We start from the raw sequence: 27,924 nt of genomic DNA on the forward strand, positions 1-27,924 counted from the left end.
TTGTAATAAATCTTCCTTCATATGTAATGTTGTTTTGATCTTGCTACCGAAACAATTCCGCTGGGCTGTATCCATTCGCGAGAGGCATTGCTCGATACGCCATGAGCACTTTGTTCGGACCAATAGCTGTTTAACATTTTGGACCGCGCGCTCTGCTTTGCTGTTACTTGCGAATCATGCGGACTGCAATTCCAGTGCTCGAATTCATATTTTTGAGTAAAGCCTTTGAATGACTCAGGTGCGTAATGACGTCTATTATCTGAAATGAACACATCCGATGTTTGCGAATAATAGTCAACCACGAGCAGGTAATTTCCACCTTTAAAATGAAATATAAGTCACTGTCCACGACTTGTAAAGGTCGTGATGGTACAAGCGTTTGAATGAGCGGCACGCATTACGCATGTCACGTTTCGACATAACGATAGAGTGTTTATGAGATCTTCAACTTGCGTGCTCAACCCTGGCCACCACACAGTCTCCTTTTGCGCGCTCTCTGCACTTGCGTCTTCTTAGATGTCCGTCATGGATTATCGAGAATGTCTGACCGTAGCGTAGATGGTATCAGAAGTATTTCACTCTTCAGAAGTAAGCCTTTGTTCACTGTTAATTACCCACGTACTCCGCAGTACGGCTTAACACACTCTGGTAGTCTGTTCCTGTCCGTTAGCCATTCACCTAAGCAGTACACCATGACTTTGTAGATCACGGAATCCATTTTTGACTCGCGTCTAATTTCGTCAAGAGGACGATCTGATGCTAGAATAGCATTGATCACGCTGTTTACGTAAATAGTTGTCTTCGGTAGTATATCTGTTTTTTTAAAGGGCGCTCTGAATGGCGTGCGAGTTATCGTGAAGTCGAAACGCATGAGCGTTATCCTGAATCTCTCGATACGCGGAGGGGTGCAGTTTGTGATCTCCAAGCAGATTCTTTTAACTAGGATGAAGTCTGAGAAGCGTTCACATGCCCAAGCGAGGGGAAAAGTCTCTTTCTCAATGTGTGGTTACCTTTGTTCTGTTGGCGTGATAGCGCGAGAAGTGGACTTCGTTGACTGTTTTCTTGTAGTATGACGACGCATCCGCGCATCCGCGTCAACGATAGTGTCTTTGTTAGGGTAATACAGAGCTAACGTCGTATTTGATTTCAGTTCTACTTTCAGTTTCTGAAATGCCGGTTCCTGTGGTATACCCCATGACAATTGATTGTCTTTAATCAACAATTCTCAGATAGGTTGGGTTTTTTTTTTCTGCCAGATTGGGAGTGAGCTTTCACATCTGGTTAACCATACGAAGAAAGCGACGTTCTCCACTCACTTCATTGAGGGTTCCGTTTCTGTAATGGCAGTAATCTTTTCGAGATCCTGAAGTACACCGTTCGCGTTAATGATATATCCTACGAACTTGACCGGTGACCTTAAGAACTCACATTTCTCCGTGTTGATACCACTTGTAGACCTTGAAGAATTTGACTAATTCTTCGCTGAAAATGTTCTCGTGCCGAGGATATACCGCAATGTAATCGTTTGAAATAGTCTCTCCCGAAGGTCGTGAGATGGCCATTCTCATCTGAGAGACCGATCTGCCGAAAACCTGAATTAGCGTCCAATTTGCTAAATAGCTCGGCCCCGGCTAACCGTTCCATAATTGTATCAACTGACGGAAGTTAGTGTTTCTCTCGTCGAACATTTTCATCTAACTTAGATCGACACAGATTCTTACCTTTCCATTGGATTTTGGAACGACTACTATGCCTGCGCACCACTCTGTAGGCTCCTTAATGACCTCTATTACGCCCAACTGCTCCATATATTTTAGTTCATCGCGAACTTTTGGAAGAAGGGGTATTGACAACCGTCGTACTGTAGTTAGTGAGAACCTCGCATCCTCTTTAATCATTATGGTGTAGCTGCTTTCCAATTTCTCCAAAACCAGTAAATGATTTCCGGTTTTAACGCGATTGGAGGTAATATTTACAGCGTCCACTGATGCTCTGGTAACCAACACCAGGCTATCGACAGCCTGTCGTCCAAATAAGGCCTGACGTAGACCACCAACAACATATACATCAGTTCTTACGTCCTCCCACCTAGCTCTTGCTGAAAGCACCGCCTTGAACTTCCCTTTTACATCTAAGGGATTCTGTCGAGGTCCATACAATACCTATTCCAATTTGTGTAGTGTAGTGTTACGACATTCGGCAGGGACCTCTGCTCCTTATATCAATCTTGAACTTGACTGGTTTCTCGTCTTAGTTAATATTAACAATCAAAGGCTCTGAGCTTATAGCTCCCACCACTTCACCAATAAATAGTTCCTCACCTTATGTTTCTTTATTTCCATAATCTGTGATCACCTGTCCTACATCACCTCTACAACACTTTCCAAAATTTCCCTTACGTTTACATCTAAAACATGTCGCTTCGTGAGCTGGATATTTATCTCGGATATGACTTGGCTATGCCAACAACGTCTGCACTTTGACCCCTGAATGGCTGTGGAGTTGAACCGCGTGACTCATACTTTCCCGGTTTCCCGACATTTTCATTGCCGGCAACACGTGTTTTCACTGTGTTTCTTGTAATTAAATGCCGATTTCCGCTTAACAGCATGTGATTGTACTTTTTCCTATATCATGTCTCACTGCGCTCTGTTGCTTTTTAATAGATTCTGCCTCTCTAGCCATTTCAACAGCTTTTTCTTAGGTAAGCTCTGAATTTAACTGCAACTTTTCTGCTAGTTTTACATCACGGAACCCCACAACAATACGGTCTTTAATGATTTCATCTGTTAGGTCCGCTCTAATTATTTCATCTGTTAGGTCCGCATAGCCACAATGTTCAGAAAGTTTTCATAGCGAGTAAATAAAGGAGTCAACGGACTCACCTTCCTGCTGATTCCTGTGATTGCATTTCGCCCGTTCACATATGATGTTATGTCGCACCAAATATATTAATCCAGTTTGTCCGTTATCGCTCCGTAGTCTTTTTTCTGGTCATTCGTAATTAGTCTAAGTGAGGCTAGGATACCCTCTGCCGAGCTCTCCATTGTATATATGAATGTATTAATATGGAACTCTCCTTTTCCTGCCAAACCATTTCCTCCACTCATCTGGTTTAAAGTTAAACTGCTAAGAGGCTTGAACCTGATACATATTCATCCCGACATTTCTTCAAGATGATTTACTCATTTCTTGACACCATGTTGTATTATGTGGCTTGCTCGTGAGGAGTGTAAGAACACAACAAACCCACTATAGTCAGTCAACGTGGTTTTCAATATGGCCGCCTTACCAACAACACTGAGTGCGCATGTACACAAAACAAGACATAGCTATAGTCTGTTTCACATAAGCTAACACTAATAGCCTGTCTACATTGGTTTTCTGGTGTCCACGACGTCGACGCCTGAATCTCCTATATACGATGAGTAGCAGTTTTAACTTTTAGTATACACATTCCGCTATCTCCTGTTTTGGAGCTCTATTATATCTGCAGCGATGCCGTGATATACCCTATGGATGATTTAGGATAATCCCTTTTATATCGAGAAGGATTATCTGTCCTTTCGTCCTATTCTTTTCATGTATGGTCCTTCCCGTGTTTTTCCTTTAATGACGTAGAATGTTGAATGACCAATTAGGATGTTTACATGGTGTTATATGAACAGACGTGATTCTGCCCTTGTCTTGATGTTCTGCGACTTGAAGGTACCGCCACCTTTCTTCACAAGATGTTAATGAAGAGCATGGTGTCATTTATGTGTTTCTCGTACGTAAATTGTATGTTGTTGGTGGTTTTTGCGGTGTTGATATAAAGGCTTGGTAATAAGTTGGCGATCATTTAGACTACTTCAATCATATAGGCCTAATTAACATCTGGAGATTTGTGTTCTTGCTTCAGGTTCTAACTCTAGTCGTCAAATCTTGGGCGTTTTATTACAGACGGAGCTGAAAGCTGAGGTTTTTTTCTCTCTCTTGCTTTCTTTTTTTTTCGTTTTCCTTTTTTTCTTTTTTTTTTTTCTTCTTTTTTATTTCATTCACTGAGAGCCAAGGTGTTATGACTATCAGCCAAACAAAGGGAGTCTTTACATATATATTGTGCGGTTTCATACAGATGGAACTGAAAGGAAGTGTTTATATATTGAGCGGTTTATTACATAAAGAGCTGAAAGGAAGTCTTTATATCTATGGCGGTTTATTAAAGACGGAGCTGAAAGGATTGTTTATATCTATGGCGGTTTATTACAGACGGAGCTGAAAGGAAATGTCTATATATACCAAATGACAGGTGTAAAAAACAGACAGAAAAGAATCAAGTAATGAGTAAGTTTCTCGATATTGAGAAAGATAATTTTAATCTCTTGTCAACGTTGGACATTGGCCCCAGTTCCGAGGCAGAACTGCGGAGAATGTAGGTCACCAGGTAAACCAACTGGTTAGCTTACTATACAAATATTTACGTACATGTACAGACTTTCTTTAAAAAAGTTAAATGTTTAATTTCTGAAATAGAATGTATACATGCAGCATATAGAGTATAACTGTGGTAATATATTCACAGAGACATATCCATCCTTTTTTTCAGATTGTGTTTTGTGCGTCGAGATAATCAAAGCCCAATTGGTTCAGTAGAACGGTACATATCAAGGTGATCTGGGCAGCCACGCGTTTTCGTTGTTGTTGTTCAGAAAGCAGGCGATGTCAACACTCAGATCCGTCCTCATCGCTGGACTTTTAGCGGTAACAGTGCAATATGTTATCCGGCATTAGTACGTATCTATTATATTGGCTCTGCCAGACCAATTGTACACTTTGTCTGATATTGGTAGAGACACGTGTCTGATGTTGGTACATACACGTGTCTGATATTGGTACGTACGCGTGTCTGATATTGGTACGTACACGTGTCTGATATTGGTACATACACGTGTCTGATATTGGTACATACACGTGTCTGATATTGGTACATACACGTGGTCTGATATTGGTACGTACACGTGTCTGATATTGGTATATATACATGTGTTTGATATTGGTACATACACGTGTCTGATATTGGTACAAACACGTGTCTGATATTGGTATATACACGTGTCTGATATTGGTATATACACGTGTCTGATATTGGTACGTACACGTGTCTGATATTGGTACATACACGTGTCTGATATTGGTACATACACGTGGTCTGATATTGGTACGTACACGTGTCTGATATTGGTACATACACGTGGTCTGATATTGGTACGTACACGTGTCTGATATTGGTATATATACATGTGTCTGATATTGGTACATACACGTGTCTGATATTGGTACAAACACGCGTCTGATATTGGTACGTACACGTTTTAGTTTTAGTTTTCTTTTTATCTGACTATGTAACTAATGTAAAAGGCGGTTTGCTTGTTGTCTATGAATTGATACACATCGCTATCGTGTGAAATGCAAATTAACCTGAAAACTGTTGACTTTCAGTTTCTACATGCAATATGACAAGTATGACGTCATGTATCGACACGCTCCTGGTCCATGTGTATCACTAGAGGGCGCGGGTAAGTCACGTATTACAGGCGATAAAATCAACAATGTTAAAAAAACAAAAAAGAAAGCGATATAAAAACATATCTCAAAATTGAAGAGGGGTGCATAACATGGGGAAAAACACACACACACACACACACACACACACATACACACACACACACACACACACACTAACTAATCGAATCAACAGGGACACCGTAGGAACAACTTTGTAAGGGAAGGAAGGATATTAATATCTAGAAATGGAAAATAAACATAGTTATCATACAGTAGTTTTCATGGTTATCATACAGTAGTTATTATAGTAATCATACAGTAGTTATTATAGTAATCATACAGTAGTTATCATGGTAATCATACAGTAGTTATTATAGTAATCATACAGTAGTTATCATGGTTATCATACAGTAGTTATTATAGTAATCATACCGTAGTTATCATGGTAATCATACAGTAGTTATTATAGTAATCATACAGTAGTTATCATGGTTATCATACAGTAGTTATTATAGTAATCATACAGTGGTTATTATAGTAATCATACAGTAGTTATTATAGTAATCATACAGTAGTTAGTATAGTAATCATACAGTAGTTATCATGGTTATCATACAGTAGTTATTATAGTAATCATACAGTAGTTATTATAGTAATCATACAGTAGTTATTATAGTAATCATACAGTAGTTATCATGGTTATCATACAGTAGTTATTATAGTAATCATACAGTAGTTATTATAGTAATCATACAGTGGTTATTATAGTTATCATACAGTAGTTATTATAGTAATCATACAGTAGTTATTATAGTAATCATACAGTAGTTATTATAGTAATCATACAGTAGTTATCATGGTTATCATACAGTAGTTATTATAGTAATCATAGAGTAGTTATTATAGTAATCATACAGTAGTTATCATGGTTATCATACAGTAGTTATTATAGTAATCATACAGTAAGTATCATGGTTATCATACAGTAGTTATTATAGTAATCATACAGTAGTTATCATGGTTATCATACAGTAGTTATCATGGTTATCATACAGTAGTTATTATAGTAATCATACAGTAGTTATTATAGTAATCATACAGTAGTTATTATAGTAATCATACAGTAGTTATCATGGTTATCATACAGTAGTTATCATGGTTATCATACAGTAGTTATCATGGTTATCATACAGTAGTTATTATAGTAATCATACAGTAGTTATTATAGTAATCATACAGTAGTTATCATGGTTATCATACAGTAGTTATTATAGTAATCATACAGTAGTTATAGTAATCATACAGTAGTTATAGTAATCATACAGTAGTTATCATGGTAATCATACAGTAGTTATTATAGTAATCATACAGTAGTTATCATGGTTATCATACAGTAGTTATTATAGTAATCATACAGTAGTTATTATAGTAATCATACAGTAGTTAGTATAGTAATCATACAGTAGTTATCATGGTTATCATACAGTAGTTATTATAGTAATCATACAGTAGTTATTATAGTAATCATACAGTAGTTATTATAGTAATCATACAGTAGTTATCATGGTTATCATACAGTAGTTATCATGGTAATCATACAATAGTTATAGTAATCATACAGTAGTTATCATGGTTATCATACAGTAGTTATTATAGTAATCATACAGTAGTTATTATAGTAATCATACAGTAGTTATTATAGTAATCATACAGTAGTTATCATGGTTATCATACAGTAGTTTTCATGGTTATCATACAGTAGTTATTATAGTAATCATACAGTAGTTATTATAGTAATCATACAGTAGTTATTATAGTAATCATACAGTAGTTATTATAGTAATCATACAGTAGTTATCATAGTTATCATACAGTAGTTATTATAGTAATCATACAGTAGTTATTATAGTAATCATACAGTAGTTATTATAGTAATCATACAGTAGTTATCATGGTTATCATACAGTAGTTTTCATGGTTATCATACAGTAGTTATTATAGTTATCATACAGTAGTTATCATGGTTATCATACAGTAGTTATTGTAGTAATCATACAGAAGATATCATGGTAATCATACAGTAGTTATTATAGTAATCATACAGTAGTTATCATGGTAATCATACAGTAGTTATTATAGTAATCATACAGTAGTTATTATAGTAATCATACAGTAGTTATCATGGTAATCATACAGTAGTTATAATAATCATACAGTAGTTATCAGTAGTTATCAGCTGTTCCTGCTGATTACGTTGTAATACTGAAGAGTGTTTAATGTCGTAAATTGTATAAATGTTCATTCAATTTGAACCAGATGTTTAGATATGTGTTTAAGCAAATCTCAAATGTAACGAAAATAATATGGCCATGTCAAATATTTTCGTCTGTCAGAAGCAATAAGTTTAAATTTATCTGTGTTTTCTATATGACGGCAATTTTCTCGTCAAACGAGGTGTCCTTTCTGCACATAATGCACTGTCGTTATGGTAAACTGAAACAATGATTCTTAACCTCTCAAAGGTTTACCATATACCCTGGTTAGTCACACACTGTGTTCGACAACATGAGTGTTGAATTATGGCATTTCAATATCAACTGAATTCTATATAAAAAATAAATTCGACACCAGCATGTGGACTGATGGGTGGTGATTGATGGGTGGTGATTGATGGAGGTGAGTGATGGGTGATGATTGATGGGTGGTGATTGATGGGTGGTGATTGATGGGTGATGATTGATGGGTGGTGATTGATGGGTGATGATTGATGGAGGTGATTGATGGGTGGTGATTGATGGAGGTGAGTGATGGGTGATGATTGATGGAGGTGATTGATGGGTGGTGATTGATGGATGGAAATTGATGGGTGGTGAGTGATTGGTGGTGATTGATGGGTGATGATTGATGGGTGGTGATTGATGGGTGGTGAATGATGGGTGGTGATTGATGGGTGGTGAATGATGGATGATGATTGATGGATGATGATTGATGGTTGATGATTGATGGGTGGTGATTGATGGGTGGTGATTGATGGATGGTGAATAATGGGTGGTGAGTGATGGGTGGTAACCGATGGAGGTGATTGATGGATGGTGATTGATGGGTGGTGAGTGATGGGTGATGAGTGATGGATGGTGAATGATGGGTGGTGATTGATGGGTGGTGATCGATGGGTGGTGAGTGATGGGTGGTGATTGATGAGTGATGATTGATGGGTGGTGATTGATGGGTGGTGATTGATGGGTGGTGATCGATGGGTGGTGATCGATGGGTGGTGATTGATGGGTGGTGATTGATGAGTGATGATTGATGGGTGGTGATTGATGGAGGTGAGTGATGGATGGTGATTGATGGAGGTGATTGATGGGTGGTGAGTGATGGGTGGTGATTGATGGGTGGTGAGTGATGGGTGGTGATTGATGGGTGATGATTGATGGGTGGTGATTGATGGGTGGTGAATGATGGGTGGTGATTGATGGGTGGTGATTGATGGGTGATGATTGATGGGTGATGATTGATGGGTGGTGAGTGATGGGTGGTGATGGGTGGTGATTGATGGGTGGTGATTGATGGGTGGTGATTGATGGGTGGTGAATGATGGGTGGTGATTGATGGGTGGTGATTGATGGATGGTGATTGATGGATGGAAATTGATGGGTGGTGAGTGATTGGTGGTGATTGATGGGTGGAAATTGATAGAGGTGATTGCTGGGTGGTGATTGCTGGGTGGTGATTGCTGGGTGGTGAATGATGGAGGTGATTGATGGAGGTGATTGATGGTGGTGATTGATGGGTGGTGAATGATGGAGGTGATTGATGGGAGGTGATTGATGGGTGGTGATTGATGGATGGTAATTGATGGATGGTGAGTGATGGTGGTGAATGATGGGTGATGATTGATGGAGGTGATTGATGGGTGGTGATTGATGGGTGGTGATTGATGGATGATGATTGATGTGTGGTGACTGATGGGTGGTTATTGATGGGTGGTGATTGATGGATGGTGAATGATGGGTGGTGAGTGATTGGTGGTGATTGATGGGTGGTGATTGATGGGTGGTGATTGATGGGTGGTGAATGATTGATGGTGATTGATGGGTGGTGATTTATGGGTGGTGAGTGATGGATGGTGATTGATGGGTGGTGATTGATGGGTGGTGAGTGATGGGTGGTGATTGATGGGTGGTGATTGATGGGTGGTGAGTGATAGGTGGTGAATGATGGGTGGTGAGTGATGGGTGGTAATTGATGGGTGGTGAGTGATGGGTGGTGATTGATGGATGGTGATTGATGGGTGGTGATGGATGAGTGGTGATCGATGGGTGGTGATGGATGAGTGGTGATCGATGAGTAATGATTGATGGGTAGTGATCGAATGATGATGAGTGATGGGAGATATCTGTTACACCTATGATAAAGGATTGTAAAAATGCTGCAGTTTTGGATTTCTTTCTCTTTGTTTCTTATGTTTCCTCCTTAAGTTTTCTTGTCGTATTTTGAAAACAATATTGAGCTCGTTATATGTTAGATAATATGTTATTTTAATCATCTTGACTCCACTTTTGAGTAGGAATATACGAAATTGACATTGATCTTGATCTTTATGTACCAATAGTAAGTTGATATTTACTTTTATTAAGACGGATTATCCATGTAACTTATGTAGTTTTTTACTCTCTATACTATGAGGTCCGGATAATGACTTCTGTGTTTTGTAGATGGTGGATCAGAAGATCTTACCATTCTTCCTAGTGGGCTAGCGTTGATATCATCTGTAAGTATGTTTTACCTATTCAAAATGTACACTTACATTTGGTAAGTATGAAGCAACCTCCTCGAACGAGTCTTGTCATCTCCTCCATTTTCTAGCTACATGTGATGTCATGAATGTAAGTAAATGTAACATCGTTAAATGACCTCCTCCTCCTCCTCCTCCTCCTCCTTGGAGAAATAGTACTAAACCACTGGTTTGTTTTACAGGGGATATATCCCAATAAGCAGGGCCGTATCCTCCTACTAGATATGAACGAATCGTCCCCGACAGTGACAGAGGCACAGATCAGAGGAACTGGTCTGGACATGGCTACATTCAACCCACATGGCCTTAGCACGTGGATTAACCCTAATACAGGTACATGTCCCATTTATATCCAGAATTAAGTTATCATCATCATCATCATCTCTTACCCTGGTAACCTCCTTTATTGTAACGTTGAGTAAACTGTAGCTATCTAAATCAGGTAAGTATCTTTACCGCGAATATTACAAGCTCAACTCTGTAATCTGGTAAATTCATTTTACTATTAAGAGAAAACGAGAGTATTTCTCTAACCTTTCTGAACCATTAGACAACAGAACTGTGTCCTTACTACATAACCAGTGACCATAAGTGATATTTCGTCACACAAGTCGGGCTAAGGAAGATTAGTGTTCAACTTCAACTTTATTTTATTTCTTTTCACAAACTCGGATGTAAAGAGAAAAACATATTTACAACGATGTACAAACAAAGTTTTGATGCATATGAGGGCTTATTGATTTGTTATGAGCCTCATATTAAAGGATTTTTATTTTGCCGGACTTTTATGTTATTTTCAACATAATCCCTGTCAGTATCTATACACTTTTGCCAGCGGTGTTTAACGGCCTCAATGCCACTTTTATGGAACTCCTTTTCCTGGCTGTTCAGAAAGTCATCCACTGCATGTATGACGTCATCATCGGTCTTAAAGTGGGTGCCTGAACTAGTTTTTTTCAGCTTTGGAAATAGATGAAATTGGTTTGTTTTTGTTTAACCCTAACAGCCAGGGCCATTTAAGGACATGCCAGGTTTTGGAGGTGGAGGAAAGCCGGGGTACCCGGAGAAAAACCACCGGCCTACAGTCAGTACCTGGCAACTGCCCCACGTAGTTTTCGAACTCGCAAATGCTCAATCAATTCAAAGCCACAATCGTTAATGGCAGTCATGACCCTGTGAACAGGAACATTGTCCTGATGTAGTAAAACACGTTTAGTGAGCTTTCCGCGGCGCTGAATTTTAACATTTTCTCGTAACTGTTTGTCCATTTTGGAGATAATCTTTCAGCAGAATATCATCTGCATCCCAGATAACCGAGGCCATAACCTTACCAGCTGATGGAACAAATATTTGCCTTCTTTGGCGGGGAAGAGTTAGGGTGCTTCCATTGTCTCGATTGTTAATTGGTCTCTGGGGTAAAATGATGGACCCATGTTTCATCCGTAGTGACAAATCTCATCCTCAAAAAGGTTAAGATTAGCACGCGATAATGTGCGCCTGGTGTGCTTCTGATCAACTCTCAGAAGTCTTGGTACCCATCGGGCCGAAAGCTTTCTCATTGCAAGATCCTCGGTCAGAATGGAATGTGAAATGCCAACTCTACTGGCTATATATCTTTCTGTGACTCGTCTGTCAGTCATAACAATATCATGAACTTTCTTGACTATGCCTGGGGTTGCAACATTGACAGGCCTTCAAAGGACGGGGTCATCCTCAAATCTCTATCGGCCGCACTTAAATTCTGCCACCCACATATCACTGTAGCATATGAAAGGTCATCTTTCCCTTGTGATGCTACCATATCATTATGGATATCCTTAGGTGTTAAACCTTTTTTATGTAAATATTGGATCACTGCTCTTTCATCGATGTTGTCCATTTTGCAAACGCCGCTTGTTTTGTTTACTTTAGAGTGCTACCTCGTCGATATAAACTAACCAAACTAAACCAGTCCTTGGGTACACGGCCATATACAGTCGGAGAATAGTAGGACTTAAAAAAACATCCTCAGTACCTCCTTCAATACGAGGCTCCCAACGTATCAATCATCCCTCGTATATAGATAAATGACGTCCCCACCCAATCCGCCTTCGAGCTGTATGGATAATATTTTCGTTAATTGCCATCGACTTTTTGTCCTATTGTTAGGGGAGATAACTTTGATGGTGATAAACCATGTCCCAGGAGAGGAGAGGGTGGAGGTGTTTCGGTACCAATGCGATTCAAAATCCTTAGTGCATCTTAAGTCGATAACAAGTTCGCTATGGGGCAAGTAAGTGACAACTTCGTTATAAAGTCAATTATCGATAAATTACGAGGCATTTAATTGCTGATAGCCACAATTAAAATCAGTTATGTCGAAAGTAAGGAATGATATCAAATTAATGGTAAGATCAATTATCAGTCACTACTAGGAAAATAAAAAAAACAATATTAGATTTATGGTTAAATGAATTAAAATCAGTTATGGGGACAGTAACGAATAACTCAAGTCATCAGTCGGTTATGGGGTAAATTACTCAGAATTCGGTATGTATGATGTATATATATGTCTATTTCTTTTAAGAAAAAAATCTTACCATCGATATCTTTGCAAAAGTCATAGCTTTCGTCTTAAACATTTATAATCATACCTGAATTGTTGTTTAATTGTTTGTTGTATGTGTTGTATATTGATGGATCATTACGCCTCTGTATCAGCCATTCAAAAGCGACATTAAAACGACAACATAAATTCTTAAGTTATGGGCTGATAAAATATCTTTTAAGCAAATGAAAATGTTTGTTATAAGCAAGATAAAATAATATGGTGGGAAATTACTTCAATTTGCATATCTTCACTCATACCTCTACAATAGCAAATATCTGTCTAATTCCTGCTAGTTAATTGATATCAGTGCTGGAGTGTCTCTCTTTCCCATTGTGAATCTGGGTTATAATGTTAATTTACTTCTAGAAGGCATGCGATAAGGGATTTTCAAATAAGTATTTATTGTAGAAATCTTCGTCTCGTCTGTCAAACATTTATTAACTTGGACTCCATTTTCTTGTCGAGAGAAAAAAAAGTGTCAATGCTCCATTATAATGTAAATCTAGCTGTTGTTCTGTCCAGTATAAACGACTTGGTGATGACAGGAGAGGATTCCTTCTACGTCACTCAGATACTTCACTTTTCGAAAGCCCCTGTTGAGGAAGATTGAACACGACCTTATGCTACCCTTAGGAGAGGTCATGTTCTATGATGGCGTCAGTGCCCGTAGCGTCGCCAAAGGTCTACTCATACCAAATGGCATAAACAAGTCCCCGGACGGTAGGTAAGCAAGTACATCGCCTTGACATGACGAGATTCAGCACTTCGGGGAATGGAGAGGCTTTCGATTATATATACATGTATCTTCAGAACTGGTGCTACAATTAATTAAAATTTAGACTTGGTATGGAGAACACCATTCAGTTTATTGTGTTACGGAAATATCAGGGGGTAATGAATGTTAAGACAAGAATCTTTATCTTCGGAATATCGAACTCGTTGTGGTTAGGATATATGGTTAAGCTTACAATCCGTCCAATTCCATTAGGATCCAGTTTTGGTATAATTCGAGACTATCCCTTATGGATTCTGATCATTCTCCTGTCTCATTAAGAACCATTTCTGGTGCATTCAGATCCTCCCTGGTCCAATGCAGCTCCCTCTTGGCATAAATCCTCAGCTACCCCACGCCAATGTCATTTAGAGTTTTTTTTTTTTGTATTTGTTTTATTTTTTCAGAGATTTTCATACAGTGTAAAGTACATAGTATACAATTGTATTCAGAATAATCATTATTACAGCACCATAGAACTGTAGATGATCCAACACAAATACATACATCTTAATCCAGATTCATACAATCATTCACTTTTGATGAACTTTCTTAATGTTACTTTCCCACTGTATTTAAAGAAAGGAAGAAAGCAGAAGAGAAGTTGTAGAGCAAACAGAAAAATCATAACAATAACGCAATAGGAACGAAACAAGAAACATGGACAAAGACATATATATAGTAACAAAGACAGACATAGAGACAGAGAGAGAGAGAGGGAGAGAGAGACAGAGAGAGGTATCAGAAAATCTAATATTTACAGTATGGACTGTAGTCTAACCCAAATGTACCCAGGACAGACAGAATTGCTGGTGAGACAATTTAGGTCTGACTTATAATTAGACCAGCTTTACTGTATATGAATGAAGACTGGCAAGGGAAAGACAAGAGGATTTAAACATGTATTGTCGTCAGCAAGTGTCATCACATATGATTATAGCAATAAAATTTTATTTTGAAATCTTATAGAAACAATAATATGTATTAACTTTGGTTAAATATAACATTACAAAGTATAGCAGTACATAAGAATCTACGGACAATAATCAGCAATTTGAAGTTCTAAGAGATATTAAGTAATTTTTGCCACTTTTTCCATTCATTTTGAAAATTTTCCTTATACTTGTCCCCTTTACCCATTGCAATATATTTTTGTGTAACATAATGATCTTTAATAGTTTTTTTGAGACCAGTCAAAGATAAATTATTTTGTAGACACCTTGTTGAATAAATATACTGTTTAATAATTAAAATGATTGTACTGTCTATTGGTGTTCTTATTCCATCTTGATTATATAATCCAAAAATAAAAGTTTCCTTATTATATGCGAAAGGTATCATTAAAGAATCTAATAAAAACTCAAAATTTTGTAACATAACTTGCACCTTATCACATTCCCAAAGTGTATGTTCTATTGTTTCAATATCAGTTTTGCACCAGTAGCAATACGGATTTTCTGCTATTCCTGCCTTAAATAGAAATGAATTTGTTGTTAAGATGTGTTGATTAATTCTATATTGTAGCCACTGTAGTTTTGAATTTTTGGTTATATAAAATGGCAATTTGTATATTTTCCTCCATGTTTCATTATCAAAGTTGAAGATATCCCATTTTTTTCTTCCAGTGGATATTATGTTATTTTTACTGAGTAAATAGTAAAAGTCTTTTGTTCCCTTTTTACTGCGAAAAAGAATTTCCATATCAATTGGTATAAATGGGTATATAGGAGATGATAGTTCCTGTTTCTGAATATGTTTTCTAATAGCTGAGATAAGTCCTTGATATTTAAGGATGTTTGTATTAATATCAAAGACTCGTTGAAATTCTTCGAAGGAGTAAAATGAATTATTATTTTTGTTTATTAAGTCACTAATTACAATAATTCCTTTATTGTACCAATCTTGATAAAAAATATTCTGATTATCTACTTTAATTAATTTATTATACCAAATTGGTGTTTTAGCCAACATATCTGGGGATTCATATAAATTGTTTTTGTTAGAGAGTTTTATCCATGCTTTAAAGACATCTTTCCAGAATAGATTTTTACATTTATTGTGACATATTGAGATATATTCCATCCCACAGTTAGCCATAAGGTGATCATCAGCAAAAGATCTAAGAATTAACTGCCATTTACTTGAACTTGTAAAAAGTCTCCTTAACCATGTTAGCTTCAAAGATTCAATAAATGACTTCACATGTAACATTTTTAGCCCCCCATCAATGTATTTTTTAATAGTTACATCTCTTTTCACCTTATCTATTTTACTTTTCCAAAGAAAACAATACAATTCTGTGTTTAATTTTTTCAGGAAATTCTCATCTGGATTTGGCAAAGAGATAAAGAGATGATTGAACTGAGAAATTAATAAAGCCTTTATAATATGAATTCTACCGATTGGAGTTAAGACTCGTCGTTCCCAAATTCTAATAAGTGCCTTTAACTTTACTAATTTCTTATCATAATTTAGTTTAGGTATTCGATGAAGGTCAACATGAAATTCAATTCCTAAAAGTGTAAATGTTTGATTTCCCCACTGTAGATTCAGTTCAGGGTAGACAACTTCATCACTATATTTTTTGCTTCCAATCCAAATAGCCTGGGTTTTAGATACATTTATTTTCAATCTTGATATTTTTGCAAAAGATTTTAATTCATCAATAGATTCTTTAAGGGATTTCTCTGTTCCATCCAAGATCAGTGAAGTGTCATCAGCATATTGAGACAGTAAAATAGGAATATTATCAACATCAATACCTTTTATATTATTATTATTCCTTATTCTAATAGCTAAGATTTCAGCACACATTATAAATATGTATGGTGCAATTGGGTCCCCCTGCCTACAGCCTCTCTCTATTTCAAAAAATGGAGACAGATTTCCCCCTTGATTAATCGCTGAGCTTGAATTGTTTTGTAGAACCTTCACCCATTTCTTAATATCTTTCCCAAATTTAAAGAAATCGAGAACTTTACCAATAAACTTCCAGGAAACAGAGTCAAAAGCCTTTTCAAAATCAATAATCAACAACATTCCAGGTATATTTTTATCTTCTGCATATTGCATAATATCATAAACAATTCGAGTGTTTTCCCCAATATAACGTCCCGAGATGAAACCTGTTTGATCAGTATGAATTAATTTGTTCAAAACTATTTTTATTCGGTTAGCTATTGATCCTGATGCAATTTTATAAATAATATTGAGTAAAGAAATTGGTCTCCAGTTTTTAAGATATTGTCGAGGCTTATCTCCCTTAGGTATACATGTTATTATGCCCTGTCTTTGTGTAATTGATAATTGACCCTGATTGAACCCATAATTAATTGATCTGACTATAAAAGTACCTAACTGTTTCCAGAAGCATTTAAAAAATTCCACAGTAAACCCATCAGAGCCTGGGCTTTTATTATTTTTCATAGCTTTTAAAGTATTTGATGCTTCATTAAGAGTAATTATACCTTCTAATTTGTTAGATTGTGCCTCTGTTAATTTTGGAATATCAATATCTTTTAAAAAATCACCTAGGTGAATATCCTCTATAGAATGATCAATTGTATACAATTTTTTATAAAAATGTTTTACCTCATCAAGAATTTCTGCTTGTTTAGTTATTTTATCACCATTTTCTTTCTCTATCATTGGTATTAATTTTGAGGTGTAATTTCTGTTTTCTAAATTTAAGAAATAATGTGTTGGTTTTTCACCCTCTTCTACCCATTTAGCTCTAGATCGAATTAAGCTACCTTTTAATTTATTCAATCTTATATCTTGTAATTCTTGTTTTTTTTCATTCACCCTGTCTATTTCAACCTCATTACTATCTTCTAGTTCACGTATAGTTTCTATAAGTCTACTTTCGTTCAAATTCTGTATCCTTTTTTTATATGACGAGTGGGAAATGGTTTTGCCTCGAATTTCTATTAAAAGTGTTTCCAAAAAAAGTTGATCGCTTATCATAAATTGTATATCAGAATCAGGTATATTGCTGATGTTTTCTAAATGATAAACTGGAAGAGCATATTGTCTTTTAATGTCTAAAATAAGTTTATTTATAAGTTCTAAGTAATCTAAATCATGTAAAAGTGAATTGTTAAACTTCCATAATCCTTTTCCTTTTCTGAATTCGTTAAACTTTAAAGCAATTACAGGAAGTGAATGATCTGTCCTATAGCCTGGTTCAATATTTGAATAATGAATGCTTGGTAATAAATTGTCTGAAATAAGAAAAAGATCTAGCCTAGCTTGTTTAACAGGATTACTTCTCCTCAAGGTGTATCTTCTATTTTCTGGATGCTGTTCTCTATATATATCTACCATTCCCAATTCTTCTATAAGTTCAATTATTTTATCCCTGGCTTTTGGGTTATTGATATTTTTATAGCTTTTATAATAATCCACTGTAGGGTTCAAAACTAAGTTAAAATCACCACATATTATAAAAGAATCATTGCCAAATAGATTAATAGTTTCAGTTAAGTTTTCATAAAATTCTGGATTGTCTGAATTAGGGCCATATAGTGTAATTAATGTTACTTTTCTACCTTCTATCCTCATATCAAGTGCCAAAAAATTACCAGACAACTCCCTTTTTACCTGCAATACTTTTACTTCAAAATTGTTATTGAGTAAAATTGCTACCCCCCGTGCATTTGATCTGAATGAATTAAAATAGCAGTCATAACCCCATTCTGCTCTAATTATATTTTCAAGTTCATTTAGAGTTATCGTAAATCAAGTATCCGTGTCCATCGCAAATTAATCATGTTACCTATTACTGCGGGGTTCCAGGAATCATATCCATTTGTAAAGAAGATATTTTGATTAAATGGATAAACACCAATTCCTGACTACAGGAAATATGTCCCTCGTTCCAGGTTTCTGTATGTTGCTAATAGCGGCACCTCCCAGGTGAAGTCGTACGAAATTTTGGATAACAATGATATCAAATTCATGGAGGTAAGTAGTCATATTTCATTTTAGTCATAGTATGTAAATTATAACTTATAATAAATGTTGATATGTGATATGTAACTTATAATAAACATTGATATGTGAAATATAGCTTATAATAAACATTGACATGTGATATTTAACTTATAATATAGATAATAAAGTATTCGGAATCCGAATTTCCGGACTGGTGAGTACAAATAACGTTACGGAAATCTGTTCCCGTGCATTTCCGTCCGGACTGTGAGTTTTCCGGACTATCGGCGTCCGGATTATCGCGGGTCCACTGTACATACATTATGTACTTGTACTACATTATGATATCATTCCTATAATTAGGACTAGGTAGAATTCTAATGTTTTACTCAATTCTGAGGGAAGGTGTGGTGAAATCTGTGCATACATTATCTTTCTTGAATGTTAATCGTACCGCATGTTTTGTGTTCAACAACAAAGTACAGTCATTAAATACAGATTCAATATAGATTCGTGTCGAAAATTAAACTTCTTACAGAACATATTTCTTGACACGACCTTGGATAACATAGAGGTGGACAGACAGAGTGGAGACCTTTGGATCGGGTGTCATCCTCGCTACCACCAAATCATCAAACACGACGCTCAGTACGGGGGCACCATCACTCCGTCACAGGTAAGATGGCACAGCGCCACAGTTTAGTGGCAACATTGTTATATAGGGATTGAATCGACTTTTCTTATTTAAGCGCACCTCGAAAGATATGTAGATAACTATTCAGAGCCACAATAAAAATGGAGAGAAAAAAACATTCAATTTATATATCAACATTAGGGTGATTTGGTATCAAAACAAACAGAACAGTCTTTTTTTTTAATTTGAACTTTCGATAACTACGAGGGCTGATTGATATGTTGTGAGTCTCATATTGAAGGATTTTAATTCTGCCCGACATAGTGTATTATTTTTCAACATGATCCCCTTCAGTATCAATACACTTTTGCCATCGGTGTTTAAGAGCAGTAATGCCACTTTTATAGAACTCATTTTCTTGTCTGTTCAGAAAGTCATCCACTGCATGTATGACGTCATCATCAGACTGAAAGTGGGTGCCTGAAATAGCTGTTTTCAGATTTGGAAATAGATGAAAGTCTGATGGAGTGAGATCAGGTGAATAAGGCGGATGATCAATCAATTTAAAGCCACAATCGTGAATGGCAGCCATGGCAATGACAGACTTGTGAACAGGAGCGAAGTCCTGATGGAGTAACACTCATTTAGTGAGTTTTCCGCGGCGCTTAAGTTTAATATTTTCCCGTAACTGCCTCAGACGTGAAGCATAGTATGTGCCATTGATTGTTAGTCCCTTTTGGAGATAATCTATCAGCAGAATACCATCTGCTTCCCAGAAAACTGAGGCCATAACCTTACCAGCTAAAGAACAACAGTCTTTGCCTTCTTTGGCAGAGAAGAGCCAGGTTGCTTCCATTGTTTCGATTGTTGTTTGGCCTCTGTGGTAAAATAATAAAACCCATGTTTCTTCCATAGTGACAAATCTCTGAAGAAAGTTGGCAGGGTCTTCCTCAAAAAGGTGAAAATTAGCCCGCGATAATGTGCGCCTGGTGTGCTTCTGATCATCTCTCAGAAGTCTTGATACGCATGGAGCTGAAAACTTTCTCATTACAAGATCCTCGGTCAGAATGGATTGTTCTCTTTCCTGTGAAATGCCAACTCTACTGGCTATATATATTTCTGTGACTCGTCTGTCAATCATAACAATATCATGAACTTTATTGACCATTTCTGGGGTTGCAACATTGACAGGCCTTCCAGGACGGTGGGTCATCCTCAAGGCTCTGACGGCCGGGGTTGAATTCCGCCACCCACCACTGTAGCATATGGAGGGGCATATTTCCCTAGTGTTGCTACCATATCATTATGGATATCCTTATGTGTTAAACCTTTTAATGTAAATATTGGATCAATGCTCTTTCGCCGATTTGTGTCCATTTTGCAAAAGCCCCATGTCGATATTAACTAAGCAAATGCTACCTTGGTCGACCCAAGTCCTTAGGTACACGGCCTTATATAGTCAGAGAATAGTAGGACTTAAAAAGAACATCCTTGATTACCTCCTTCAATACGAGGCTCACAACATATCAATCATCCGTCGTATATACGAAAAGATTTAATATTACTGGAACAGTCGGTGATCCCGCCAATTTACCATGTCACCATTTACAGTGTCCTTCCACCATTCCCAGTCCAGTAATTTGGTATTATCCTTCCAGTGGTGTTGGACAAATATCTTTATCTAACGTGGAATATTTACAACAGGTAACGTAAGTTCGGCAAACACATAGGTACGATATGTTGGAGAAGTTTAATGGTCATGTTGTACAAACAGGCTCTACAGACAACTTACAAAGGACGTAACAGTAAATAGTCCCTACTTACCAACTCATCTGGACATCCCAAATACAAATTTGGCATTAGACAAAAACATAGCTATTGCTAATAAATGATAGATTATGTTATCAACAAACACCATCGCCTACTTCATATATCTCAGAAGATAGATTTGTTATAAAAACGCAAGGATATTGCAACGCATAAAATGATTTGAGTAAGCTGAGTGAGTTCAGAATAAAAATATGATTTTTGTCAATTTATTAGGAAAAAGTAAAACAAAAGCCGAGTTTATCCTTGATTCAATTCGAAAAAAGGGTTCAGTTTCCATATTGGTCAGATCAACCTTGGCGATCTTGCCACGGAGGCCTATCGTCACGAGTCTCTCGCCAAGCTTGGCGGAAATGGCGTGTATTTGAAAACTTTAAGCCTATACTGACGGTACAACATTATAAGTAAACTGTACTGTGGCTTTATCTGTGTATTGTTCATCCTATTTGATTTAATCTGATACACCCCATTTATTTATGACACCATATGGGATCTAAAATTATGATATATAATAGAAATAGCAGAAAAGTTTATCTTTGTGAATGGCATGCAGATGTTGTGGCATGTCTCGTGCGGTAATCAGAATAATGAGATAGCGAACGAATATATATTATTTCTACTTACAACCAACACATCGTAATACCTGATGTTGTCGTAGATCCTGAAGCTGGCGACCTCTGGTGGTCGTTTTACTGACGTGGTGGAGGTATATCTTGATCCTGGCACAAAAATGACGGGCTCCACTGCTGCTTCTATATACAAAGGGCGAATGTTAGGTGGCACCTTGGCAACACAACTCATGCTCTGTGACGTCATTTATACCGACTGATCTGGCTGACATCGATCAAGATATACACGTATTGGCCGGTAACAGTGTAGCAACAAGTGGTTTATCATAAAAGTAACAACCAAGTGTTGGATATGTGAACAAACTGGCTCATCGCACAAAACATATGGGTATATGATTATATTAGTAAGCTTCAATACAGATGGAATTTTAATAAAGTGTCTAAGAAAGTTATGTGTTTGAGATGTGTGCAAATCAGCATCAGAAAGTGATAATATACAAAAAGATGTTAAAACCAATAGTTGTTTACCCAAAACGGAACCCCTCCAATTTGAGTCCACGTTTAAAGCTGTTTGGAAAATATATGACGCTCGAGAAAATATATATATAAATATACCAAAAAATAGTAATTGACAAGCCAAGGCGTTACATTTTTGCACAACCGGTTTCACTTTAGAATCTCATAAACAGTGAAACCGGTTGTGCAAAATGTAACGCCTTGGCTTGTCAATTACTATTTTATTACATACATACTTGCATTTTGTCACCTTTAATATTTTTTGATATATATATATAACTATTCCTGTGATTTTTTTTTTCAAAAGCTTTTATCACTGTACACTGTAAACTTACAGTCATAGCACCACAAACTTAGGGTCATAGCATTGCAACTTACAGTCGTAGCGCCACAAACTTAGGGTCATAGCATTGCAACTTACAGTCCGAGCCCCACTTACAATTGTAGCATTAAAACTTACAGCTATAGGATTCAAACTTACAGCTGTAGGATTCAAACTTACAGCTATAGGATTCAAACTTACAGCTATAGGATTCAAACTTACAGCTATAGGATTCAAACTTACAGCTGTAGGATTCAAACTTACAGCTGTAGGATTCAAACTTACAGCTGTAGGATTCAAACTTACAGCTGTAGGATTCAAACTTACAGCTATAGGATTCAAACTTACAGCTGTAGGATTCAAACTTACAGCTATAGGATTCAAACTTACAGCTATAGGATTCAAACTTACAGCTATAGGATTCAAACTTACAGCTGTAGGATTCAAACTTACAGCTGTAGGATTCAAACTTACAGCTGTAGGATTCAAACTTACAGCTGTAGGATTCAAACTTACAGCTATAGGATTCAAACTTACAGCTATAGGATTCAAACTTACAGCTGTAGGATTCAAACTTACAGCTATAGGATTCAAACTTACAGCTGTAGGATTCAAACTTACAGCTATAGGATTCAAACTTACAGCTGTAGGATTCAAACTTACAGCTATGGGATTCAAACTTACAGCTATAGGATTCAAACTTACAGCTATAGGATTCAAACTTACAACTATAGGATTCAAACTTACAGCTATAGGATTCAAACTTACAGCTGTAGGATTCAAACTTACAGCTATAGGATATTCAAACTTACAGCTATAGGATATTCAAACTTACAACTATAGGATTCAAACTTACAGCTATAGGATTCAAACTTACAGCTATAGGATTCAAACTTACAGCTGTAGGATTCAAACTTACAGCTATAGGATATTCAAATTTATAGCTATAGGATATTCAAACTTACAGCTGTAGGATTCAAACTTACAGCTATAGGATTCAAACTTACAGCTATAGGATTCAAACTTACAGCTATAGGATTCAAACTTACAGCTATAGGATATTCAAACTTACAGCTATAGGATTCAAACTTACAGCTATAGGATATTCAAACTTACAGCTATAGGACTCAAACTTACAATAGCTTAAAACTTACAGCCTTAGCATTCAAATTATAAAAAGCATACAATGAATTTGTTGGAAAGGGAATCATAGCTAATTGTTCATTTCATACGATAGATAAATCCAAGAACATATCTAGACCTATCTTGGTTTCTTTTTCATCATCCGAAAACAAATCACACTAAAAATATATCTAAACTGAAGGGCAATGAGAAATACAACCGCATCCGGATCATTAATGATCTCACCAAGCACGAACCGGAAGATGAAACAAGAGAAAGAAATGAGTCGAGGGTATATAAGCATCGGGTAAGGGGGCTGTCGTGGAACAGGAAGACGAAATAAGAGAAAGAAATGAGTCGAGGGTATATAAACATCGGGTAAGGGGGCTGCCGTGGAACAGAAAGACGAAACAAGAGAAAGAAATGAGTCGAGGGTATATAAGCATCGGGTAAGGGGGCTGTCGTGGAACAGGAAGACGAAATAAGAGAAAGAAATGAGTCGAGGGTATATAAACATCGGGTAAGGGGGCTGCCGTGGAACAGGAAGACGAAACAAGAGAAAGAAATGAGTCGAGGGTATATAAACATCGGGTAAGGGGGCTGTCGTGGAACAGGAAGACGAAACAAGAGAAAGAAATGAGTCGAGGGTATATAAACATCGGGTAAGGGGGATGCAGTGGAACAGGAAGACGAAACAAGAGAAAGAAATGAGTCGAGGGTATATAAACATCGGGTAAGGGGGCTGCCGTGGAACAGGAAGACGAAGCAAGAGAAAGAAATGAGTCGAGGGTATATAAACATCGGGTAAGGGGCTGCCGTGGAACAGGAAGACGAAACAAGAGAAAGAAGTGAGTCGAGGGTATATATACATCGGGTAAGGGGGCTGTCGTGGAACAGGAAGACGAAACAAGAGAAAGAAATGAGTCGAGGGTATATAAACATCGGGTAAGGGGGCTGCCGTGGAACAGGAAGACGAAACAAGAGAAAGAAATGAGTCGAGGGTATATAAACATCGGGTAAGGGGGCTGTCGTGGAACAGGAAGACGAAACAAGAGAAAGAAATGAGTCGAGGGTATATAAACATCGGGTAAGGGGGCTGCCGTGGAACAGGAAGACGAAACAAGAGAAAGAAATGAGTCGAGGGTATATAAACATCGGGTAAGGGGCTGCCGTGGAACAGGAAGACGAAACAAGAGAAAGAAGTGAGTCGAGGGTATATATACATCGGGTAATGGGGCTGCCGTGGAACAGGAAGATAGTCAGACGTCAAATAATTATAATGGAGCGCACACACAAACGTAGCCCGAGTTTCCTCTGGCCCTGACACCATGTCCTACACCAGACATGGTGGCAGGGCCAGAGGAAATTCGCGTTAACACAAACGCCGATGCATGTTTGCAAACGCTGACACATTAACAAACAAAATGGAAGAACTAAACTCTATCATAAGACAGAAGAAACTAGAACTGTCGTCCAGAGGGCCAACTCATACCACCCCGCTCCTGCAACCCCCATCGTTACTATGTGTTCATTTATACAATAAACGAGATATACAGTTAAATCTCACTTAGTCGTATTCAGTTTTCTTGGTTACCCTAATTCTTTTTTTTTATCTATATTATGAATAAATTGGTGTACATGACATTATGAAATGATTTCACATGAGAAAATCTTTTCAATTGATCAATTTATAACAAAGAAAATATTTAAAAGGTTATGAGAAAGGTAAAGTGTGAATGGGATTTATTCAAAAAATTACGACGTGATATAGATTACGCACATCTACAATGTATAAGGATTATTGTCATGAAGTTTCGTTGAAATCAGATAAGTAGTTTAGGAGAAGTAGCCGTTACATCGTTGCGTCAAACTCGCCCAAAAAACAAAGTTGTGTGCCCATGGTAACCAAAAAATTACGACGTGATACAGATTACGCACACCTACAATGTATAAGGATTATTGTCATGAAAAAACTAAGTTCTGTGCCCTGGTTACCATGGTAACCATAAGAGGAGTAGACCAAAAAACTAAATTTTGTGCCCTGGTTACCATGGTAACCAAAAAAATTACGATGTTATATAGATTACGCACATCTACAATGTATAAGGGTTATTGTCATGAAGTTTCGTTGAAATCGGATAAGCAGTTTAGGAGGAGTAGCCGGTACATCGTTGCATCTACAAACTCGCCCAAAAAACTAAGTTCTGTGCCATGGGTACCATGGTAACCAAAACAATTACGATGTTATATAGATTACGCACATCTACAATGTATAAGGGTTATTGTCATGAAGTTTCGTTGAAATCGGATAAGTAGTTTAGGAGGAGTAGCCGGTACATCGTTGCATCTACAAACTCGCCCAAAAAGCTAAGTTCTGTGCCATGGGTACCATGGTAACCAAAACAATTACGATGTTATATAGATTACGCACATCTACAATGTATAAGGATTATTGTCATGAAGTTTCGTTGAAATCGGATAAGTAGTTTAGGAGGAGTAGCCGGTACATCGTTGTGTCTACGGACGGATGGACAACCTGATTCCAGTATACCCCCCTAACTTCGTTGCGGGGGTATAATTAGATATCGTTGGAGTTCAAGGTACCTGGTAAATAAATCTGAGCTGAGCATAGACGGTTTTGAGGGCTTTCCTGTGGAAATCCTTCAAGAACATGGACCGAGGGGAATTGTCATATATACGGCACACAAACTAGGAGCAACGGAAATATCAAATAAGGAAAAGTTTGACGAACAGGTATGGACACAAAGTAATTGGGATAAAGGAAACACTTTAACAATCGGATGCCTTTACACGAGTCCGAACGGCGTAGATGAAAATAATATGAATTTATGTGAGCTGCTTGCCAATATAAGGGAAATTAAAACATCCCATTTATTAGTAATGGCAGACTTCAACTTAAAAAATATAGACTGGCGTCAATGGATCCCGTCTAGGGGAACAAATAATCTAGAAGATAAATTGATCGAGTCGGAAAAAGATGCATTTCTATTTCAACACATCAAGAAACCAACAAGAGTACGGTCGAATAACGAGCCCAGCATTTTAGATTTGATTTTTTCGAACGATTAGGACATGGTTAGTAATATTGAAATACGAAGCGGATTGGACAAAAGAGATCATGGTACTTTATATTTCAACTGTACAAAAACGCATAGATTTAACAAGACAATCAAGTATAACTACAACAAAGGAGGCTATAAACTAATAAGAAGAGAGCTATCGATTGATTGGAAGGAAACATTAAACCGTGCATCCGACACAAAACCAAAGTACGAAATATTTTATCAAAGAATTGAATACGCCATAGATTGACATACACCCAAACTTATTGATTTATCGTTCATGTTTTCGTGCCTTTGATTTACATTCGAGAAAGGGCTGATTCCCTGAACGCCTACATTTTGAAATAACACCCTACTGGCTATGTTTGTACAGTAATTATAGTCTGTTCTGGTGAAGTCACTTTTGTTACCTGTGTTTTACCTGTGTATGTTACCTGTAATTTTCATTGAATTTCTCATCAAAATCAAATGTCAATATTCAATGAATATACTGCACAAAAATACAATATATTGGAATTAACTATGCACATGATAATTGTCAATACTTATTTAAACAATTTAATAATGATCAAATTATTAAATATCATTAATTATCAAATTAGTATTTATGAATGATTCGTTGAAATTGATATTAATTGATAATTCATTGAAATTAATATTAATTAATAATTCAATGAAATTGATATCATAAAATACCTTTGATAATTCTATCAATTTCATCAAACTAAAAATTATATCAAATACTTTGCTTTTTTCCTTAATACAAGTTATAATCAAAATGTTTTTTTTTTCTCATTTGAACGCCTCTCTGATACCTGATATCTGATAACTGAAGATAATGATGTTGTTAAGTAAAAACCGCTCACTTTACTGAGATCAGTAAAAATGATGAGCTGTGTTAATGTAACCCATGCTACGGATGGCGTGACACTTGGATATTAAAACCGAAGCTACATGTATGTATCTATATAAACTTCAAAATTATCATCAGGACTTATCATTCCACTGTTTGCACTCATACCGTTATTACCATTTTGGCTAATACTCAGTTAGACTTTAACTTTATTAGGAATAGGTTATGAGACAGATGTACACCATCAACATCAGGACAGACCTCTTCACCGTCTTCCCGGGGACCAACATCAAGGGATGCTTTTCCATTTCACCCACCCGCGCAGCTGTATTGCCACTTGTACCACTACACCAAGTAGA

At 36.9% G+C, this 27,924-nt stretch overlaps 1 protein-coding gene across 1 annotated transcript; it reads left to right on the top strand.

Annotated features, from left to right (window-relative positions):
* The first annotated feature begins 4,613 nt into the window (after positions 1-4,613).
* LOC117328506 (serum paraoxonase/arylesterase 1-like) lies at positions 4,614-22,168 on the top strand. The gene is made up of 10 exons (XM_033886043.1): positions 4,614-4,769; positions 5,479-5,555; positions 10,263-10,318; positions 10,525-10,675; positions 12,491-12,614; positions 13,504-13,656; positions 18,588-18,669; positions 19,178-19,315; positions 20,050-20,118; positions 21,759-22,168. Exons 1-10 carry the CDS (start codon positions 4,699-4,701, stop codon positions 21,927-21,929), a joined length of 1,092 nt encoding a protein of 363 aa, XP_033741934.1. The 5' UTR covers positions 4,614-4,698; the 3' UTR covers positions 21,930-22,168.
* Positions 22,169-27,924: the final 5,756 nt, after the last annotated feature.

The sequence above is a fragment of the Pecten maximus genome, chromosome 5 (genome assembly GCF_902652985.1).
Source record: "Pecten maximus chromosome 5, xPecMax1.1, whole genome shotgun sequence".
Lineage (NCBI taxonomy): Eukaryota > Metazoa > Mollusca > Bivalvia > Pectinida > Pectinidae > Pecten > Pecten maximus.

Bases quoted from the DNA above. Each gene is read 5' to 3' on its own strand.
- LOC117328506 (XM_033886043.1), top strand. From the start codon at position 4,699: ATGTCAACACTCAGATCCGTCCTCATCGCTGGACTTTTAGCGGTAACA. The intron at 5,556-10,262 runs GTAAGTCACGTA...TGTGTTTTGTAG, and splicing joins TGTATCACTAGAGGGCGCGG to ATGGTGGATCAGAAGATCTT. The intron at 19,316-20,049 runs GTAAGATGGCAC...TCTGCTTCCCAG, and splicing joins GCACCATCACTCCGTCACAG to AAAACTGAGGCCATAACCTT.